Source organism: Salmo salar, unplaced genomic scaffold, assembly GCF_905237065.1.
Source record: "Salmo salar unplaced genomic scaffold, Ssal_v3.1, whole genome shotgun sequence".
NCBI classification, from domain to species: Eukaryota; Metazoa; Chordata; class Actinopteri; order Salmoniformes; family Salmonidae; genus Salmo; species Salmo salar.
Window position 1 is genome coordinate 197501 of NW_025550630.1, and position 7500 is coordinate 205000.

General features: G+C 53.1%; 1 protein-coding gene across 1 annotated transcript in view; it reads left to right on the forward strand.

The window, feature by feature from the left end:
- The window catches only part of LOC106590749 (vacuolar protein sorting-associated protein 13B), a 258600-nt gene that overhangs the window by 159652 nt on the left and 91448 nt on the right, over positions 1–7500 (forward strand). The window contains exon 14 of the mRNA XM_045713900.1: positions 2195–2395. Within this exon, the coding sequence (XP_045569856.1) occupies positions 2195–2395 (201 nt within the window). The remainder of the gene's footprint in view (positions 1–2194; positions 2396–7500) is intronic.

Genomic DNA, 7500 nt, shown 5'->3' on the forward strand with positions numbered 1-7500 from the left:
ACCCTCTCTGTCTCTGTCCCAGTGTGTGTGGTTCTGACCCTCTCTGTCTCTGTCCCAGTGTGTGTGGTTCTGACCCTCTCTGTCTCTGTCCCAGTGTGTGTGTGGTTCTGACCCTCTGTGTCTCTCTGTCCCAGTGTGTGTGGTTCTGACCCTCTCTCTCTCTGTCCCAGTGTGTGTGTGGTTCTGACCCTCTCTGTCTCTGTCCCAGTGTGTGTGGTTCTGACCCTCTCTGTCTCTGTCCCAGTGTGTGTGTGGTTCTGACCCTCTCTGTCTCTGTCCCAGTGTGTGTGGTTCTGACCCTCTCTGTCTCTGTCCCAGTGTGTGTGTGGTTCTGACCCTCTCTGTCTCTGTCCCAGTGTGTGTGTGGTTCTGACCCTCTCTGTCTCTCTGTCCCAGTGTGTGTGTGGTTCTGACCCTCTCTGTCTCTGTCCCAGTGTGTGTGGTTCTGACCCTCTCTGTCTCTGTCCCAGTGTGTGTGGTTCTGACCCTCTCTGTCTCTGTCCCAGTGTGTGTGGTTCTGACCCTCTCTGTCTCTGTCCCAGTGTGTGTGTGGTTCTGACCCTCTCTGTCTCTCTGTCCCAGTGTGTGTGTGGTTCTGACCCTCTCTGTCTCTGTCCCAGTGTGTGTGTGGTTCTGACCCTCTCTGTCTCTGTCCCAGTGTGTGTGTGGTTCTGACCCTCTCTGTCTCTGTCCCAGTGTGTGTGTGGTTCTGACCCGCTGTGTCTCTGTCCCAGTGTGTGTGGTTCTGACCCTCTCTGTCTCTGTCCCAGTGTGTGTGTGGTTCTGACCCGCTGTGTCTCTGTCCCAGTGTGTGTGTGGTTCTGACCCTCTCTCTCTCTGTCCCAGTGTGTGTGTGGTTCTGACCCTCTCTGTCTCTGTCCCAGTGTGTGTGGTTCTGACCCTCTGTGTCTCTCTGTCCCAGTGTGTGTGGTTCTGACCCTCTCTGTCTCTGTCCCAGTGTGTGTGGTTCTGACCCTCTCTCTCTCTGTCCCAGTGTGTGTGTGGTTCTGACCCTCTCTGTCTCTGTCCCAGTGTGTGTGGTTCTGACCCTCTGTGTCTCTCTGTCCCAGTGTGTGTGGTTCTGACCCTCTCTGTCTCTGTCCCAGTGTGTGTGTGGTTCTGACCCTCTCTGTCTCTGTCCCAGTGTGTGTGGTTCTGACCCGCTGTGTCTCTGTCCCAGTGTGTGTGGTTCTGACCCTCTCTGTCTCTGTCCCAGTGTGTGTGTGGTTCTGACCCTCTCTGTCTCTGTCCCAGTGTGTGTGTGGTTCTGACCCTCTCTGTCTCTGTCCCAGTGTGTGTGTGGTTCTGACCCTCTCTGTCTCTGTCCCAGTGTGTGTGTGGTTCTGACCCGCTGTGTCTCTGTCCCAGTGTGTGTGGTTCTGACCCGCTGTGTCTCTCTGTCCCAGTGTGTGTGTGGTTCTGACCCGCTGTGTCTCTCTGTCCCAGTGTGTGTGGTTCTGACCCTCTCTGTCTCTGTCCCAGTGTGTGTGTGGTTCTGACCCGCTGTGTCTCTGTCCCAGTGTGTGTGGTTCTGACCCGCTGTGTCTCTGTCCCGGTGTGTGTGGTTCTGACCCGCTGTGTCTCTGTCCCAGTGTGTGTGTGGTTCTGACCCGCTGTGTCTCTCTGTCCCAGTGTGTGTGTGGTTCTGACCCGCTGTGTCTCTGTCCCAGTGTGTGTGTGGTTCTGACCCGCTGTGTCTCTGTCCCAGTGTGTGTGTGGTTCTGACCCTCTCTGTCTCTGTCCCAGTGTGTGTGTGGTTCTGACCCGCTGTGTCTCTGTCCCAGTGTGTGTGTGGTTCTGACCCGCTGTGTCTCTGTCCCAGTGTGTGTGGTTCTGACCCTCTCTGTCTCTGTCCCAGTGTGTGTGTGGTTCTGACCCGCTGTGTCTCTGTCCCAGTGTGTGTGTGGTTCTGACCCGCTGTGTCTCTGTCCCAGTGTGTGTGTGGTTCTGACCCGCTGTGTCTCTCTGTCCCAGTGTGTGTGGTTCTGACCCGCTGTGTCTCTCTGTCCCAGTGTGTGTGTGGTTCTGACCCGCTGTGTCTCTGTCCCAGTGTGTGTGGTTCTGACCCGCTGTGTCTCTGTCCCAGTGTGTGTGGTTCTGACCCGCTGTGTCTCTGTCCCAGTGTGTGTGGTTCTGACCCGCTGTGTCTCTGTCCCAGTGTGTGTGGTTCTGACCCGCTGTGTCTCTGTCCCAGTGTGTGTTGGGCAGCAGGACTTCACCATGGCCGTAGGGCCTAAGGAAGAACCGGTCCCCCCTGTCCAAGAGACGTCTGTGAAGAGGCTGGTGGTCGGACCTCTGGACTTACGGCTCAACAGCAGCGCCGTGCACCGCCTTCTGAAGATGCTGGCCTGTGCCATGGACCACGAATACCAACCCTACTGCCAACCACAGCCAGGTAAATACCAACCCTACTGCCAACCACAGCCAGGTAAATACCAACCCTACTGCCAACCACAGCCATGTAAATACCAACCCTACTGCCAACCACAGCCAGGTAAATACCAACCCTACTGCAACCCACAGCCAGGTAAATACCAACCCTACTGCCAACCACAGCCAGGTAAATACCAACCCTACTGCCAACCACAGCCAGGTAAATACCAACCACAGCCAGGTAAATACCAACCCTACTGCCAACCACAGCCAGGTAAATACCAACCCTACTGCCAACCCACAGCCAGGTAAATACCAACCCTACTGCCAACCACAGCCAGGTAAATACCAACCCTACTGCCAACCACAGCCAGGTAAATACCAACCCTACTGCCAACCACAGCCAGGTAAATACCAACCCTACTGCCAACCACAGCCAGGTAAATACCAACCCTACTGCCAACCACAGCCAGGTAAATACCAACCCTACTGCCAACCACAGCCAGGTAAATACCAACCCTACTGCCAACCACAGCCAGGTAAATACCAACCCTACTGCCAACCACAGCCATGTAAATACCAACCCTACTGCCAACCACAGCCAGGTAAATACCAACCCTACTGTCAACCACAGCCAGGTAAATACCAACCACAGCCAGGTAAATACCAACCCTACTGCCAACCACAGCCAGGTAAATACCAACCCTACTGCCAACCCACAGCCAGGTAAATACCAACCCTACTGCCAACCACAGCCAGGTAAATACCAACCCTACTGCCAACCACAGCCAGGTAAATACCAACCCTACTGCCAACCACAGCCAGGTAAATACCAACCCTACTGCCAACCACAGCCAGGTAAATACCAACCCTACTGCCAACCACAGCCAGGTAAATACCAACCCTACTGCCAACCACAGCCAGGTAAATACCAACCCTACTGCCAACCACAGCCAGGTAAATACCAACCCTACTGCCAACCACAGCCATGTAAATACCAACCCTACTGCCAACCACAGCCAGGTAAATACCAACCCTACTGCCAACCACAGCCATGTAAACACCAACCCTACTGCCAACCACAGCCAGGTAAATACCAACCCTACTGCCAACCACAGCCAGGTAAATACCAACCCTACTGCCAACCACAGCCAGGTAAATACCAACCCTACTGCCAACCACAGCCAGGTAAATACCAACCCTACTGCCAACCACAGCCAGGTAAATACCAACCCTACTGCCAACCACAGCCAGGTAAATACCAACCCTACTGCCAACCACAGCCAGGTAAATACCAACCCTACTGTCAACCACAGCCAGGTAAATACCAACCCTACTGTCAACCACAGCCATGTAAATACCAACCCTACTGCCAACCACAGCCAGGTAAATACCAACCACAGCCAGGTAAATACCAACCCTACTGCCAACCACAGCCAGGTAAATACCAACCCTACTGCCAACCACAGCCAGGTAAATACCAACCCTACTGCCAACCACAGCCAGGTAAATACCAACCCTACTGCCAACCACAGCCAGGTAAATACCAACCCTACTGCCAACCACAGCCAGGTAAATACCAACCCTACTGCCAACCACAGCCAGGTAAATACCAACCCTACTGCCAACCACAGCCAGGTAAATACCAACCCTACTGCCAACCACAGCCAGGTAAATACCAACCCTACTGCCAACCCACAGCCAGGTAAATACCAACCCTACTGCCAACCACAGCCAGGTAAATACCAACCCTACTGCCAACCACAGCCAGGTAAATACCAACCCTACTGCCAACCACAGCCAGGTAAATACCAACCCTACTGCCAACCACAGCCAGGTAAATACCAACCCTACTGCCAACCACAGCCAGGTAAATACCAACCCTACTGCCAACCACAGCCAGGTAAATACCAACCCTACTGCCAACCACAGCCAGGTAAATACCAACCCTACTGCCAACCACAGCCAGGTAAATACCAACCCTACTGCCAACCACAGCCAGGTAAATACCAACCCTACTGCCAACCACAGCCAGGTAAATACCAACCCTACTGCCAACCACAGCCAGGTAAATACCAACCCTACTGCCAACCACAGCCAGGTAAATACCAACCCTACTGTCAACCACAGCCAGGTAAATACCAACCCTACTGCCAACCACAGCCAGGTAAATACCAACCCTACTGCCAACCACAGCCAGGTAAATACCAACCCTACTGCCAACCACAGCCAGGTAAATACCAACCCTACTGCCAACCACAGCCAGGTAAATACCAACCCTACTGCCAACCACAGCCAGGTAAATACCAACCCTACTGCCAACCACAGCCAGGTAAATACCAACCCTACTGCCAACCACAGCCAGGTAAATACCAACCCTACTGCCAACCACAGCCAGGTAAATACCAACCCTACTGCCAACCACAGCCAGGTAAATACCAACCCTACTGCCAACCACAGCCAGGTAAATACCAACCCTACTGCCAACCACAGCCAGGTAAATACCAACCCTACTGCCAACCACAGCCAGGTAAATACCAACCCTACTGCCAACCACAGCCAGGTAAATACCAACCCTACTGCCAACCACAGCCAGGTAAATACCAACCCTACTGCCAACCACAGCCAGGTAAATACCAACCCTACTGCCAACCACAGCCAGGTAAATACCAACCCTACTGCCAACCACAGCCAGGTAAATACCAACCCTACTGCCAACCACAGCCAGGTAAATACCAACCCTACTGCCAACCACAGCCAGGTAAATACCAACCCTACTGCCAACCACAGCCAGGTAAATACCAACCCTACTGCCAACCACAGCCAGGTAAATACCAACCCTACTGCCAACCACAGCCAGGTAAATACCAACCCTACTGCCAACCACAGCCAGGTAAATACCAACCCTACTGCCAACCACAGCCAGGTAAATACCAACCCTACTGCCAACCACAGCCAGGTAAATACCAACCCTACTGCCAACCACAGCCAGGTAAATACCAACCCTACTGCCAACCACAGCCAGGTAAATACCAACCCTACTGCCAACCACAGCCAGGTAAATACCAACCCTACTGCCAACCACAGCCAGGTAAATACCAACCCTACTGCCAACCACAGCCAGGTAAATACCAACCCTACTGCCAACCACAGCCAGGTAAATACCAACCCTACTGCCAACCACAGCCAGGTAAATACCAACCCTACTGCCAACCACAGCCAGGTAAATACCAACCCTACTGCCAACCACAGCCAGGTAAATACCAACCCTACTGCCAACCACAGCCAGGTAAATACCAACCCTACTGCCAACCACAGCCAGGTAAATACCAACCCTACTGCCAACCACAGCCAGGTAAATACCAACCCTACTGCCAACCACAGCCAGGTAAATACCAACCCTACTGCCAACCACAGCCAGGTAAATACCAACCCTACTGCCAACCACAGCCAGGTAAATACCAACCCTACTGCCAACCACAGCCAGGTAAATACCAACCCTACTGCCAACCACAGCCAGGTAAATACCAACCCTACTGCCAACCACAGCCAGGTAAATACCAACCCTACTGCCAACCACAGCCAGGTAAATACCAACCCTACTGCCAACCACAGCCAGGTAAATACCAACCCTACTGCCAACCACAGCCAGGTAAATACCAACCCTACTGCCAACCACAGCCAGGTAAATACCAACCCTACTGCCAACCACAGCCAGGTAAATACCAACCCTACTGCCAACCACAGCCAGGTAAATACCAACCCTACTGCCAACCACAGCCAGGTAAATACCAACCCTACTGCCAACCACAGCCAGGTAAATACCAACCCTACTGCCAACCACAGCCAGGTAAATACCAACCCTACTGCCAACCACAGCCAGGTAAATACCAACCCTACTGCCAACCACAGCCAGGTAAATACCAACCCTACTGCCAACCACAGCCAGGTAAATACCAACCCTACTGCCAACCACAGCCAGGTAAATACCAACCCTACTGCCAACCACAGCCAGGTAAATACCAACCCTACTGCCAACCACAGCCAGGTAAATACCAACCCTACTGCCAACCACAGCCAGGTAAATACCAACCCTACTGCCAACCACAGCCAGGTAAATACCAACCCTACTGCCAACCACAGCCAGGTAAATACCAACCCTACTGCCAACCACAGCCAGGTAAATACCAACCCTACTGCCAACCACAGCCAGGTAAATACCAACCCTACTGCCAACCACAGCCAGGTAAATACCAACCCTACTGCCAACCACAGCCAGGTAAATACCAACCCTACTGCCAACCACAGCCAGGTAAATACCAACCCTACTGCCAACCACAGCCAGGTAAATACCAACCCTACTGCCAACCACAGCCAGGTAAATACCAACCCTACTGCCAACCACAGCCAGGTAAATACCAACCCTACTGCCAACCACAGCCAGGTAAATACCAACCCTACTGCCAACCACAGCCAGGTAAATACCAACCCTACTGCCAACCACAGCCAGGTAAATACCAACCCTACTGCCAACCACAGCCAGGTGAAATACCAACCCTACTGCCAACCACAGCCAGGTAAATACCAACCCTACTGCCAACCACAGCCAGGTAAATACCAACCCTACTGCCAACCACAGCCAGGTAAATACCAACCCTACTGCCAACCACAGCCAGGTAAATACCAACCCTACTGCCAACCACAGCCAGGTAAATACCAACCCTACTGCCAACCACAGCCAGGTAAATACCAACCCTACTGCCAACCACAGCCAGGTAAATACCAACCCTACTGCCAACCACAGCCAGGTAAATACCAACCCTACTGCCAACCACAGCCAGGTAAATACCAACCCTACTGCCAACCACAGCCAGGTAAATACCAACCCTACTGCCAACCACAGCCAGGTAAATACCAACCCTACTGCCAACCACAGCCAGGTAAATACCAACCCTACTGCCAACCACAGCCAGGTGAAATACCAACCCTACTGCCAACCACAGCCAGGTAAATACCAACCCTACTGCCAACCACAGCCAGGTAAATACCAACCCTACTGCCAACCACAGCCAGGTAATACCAACCCACTGCCAACCACAGCCAGGTAAATACCAACCCTACTGCCAA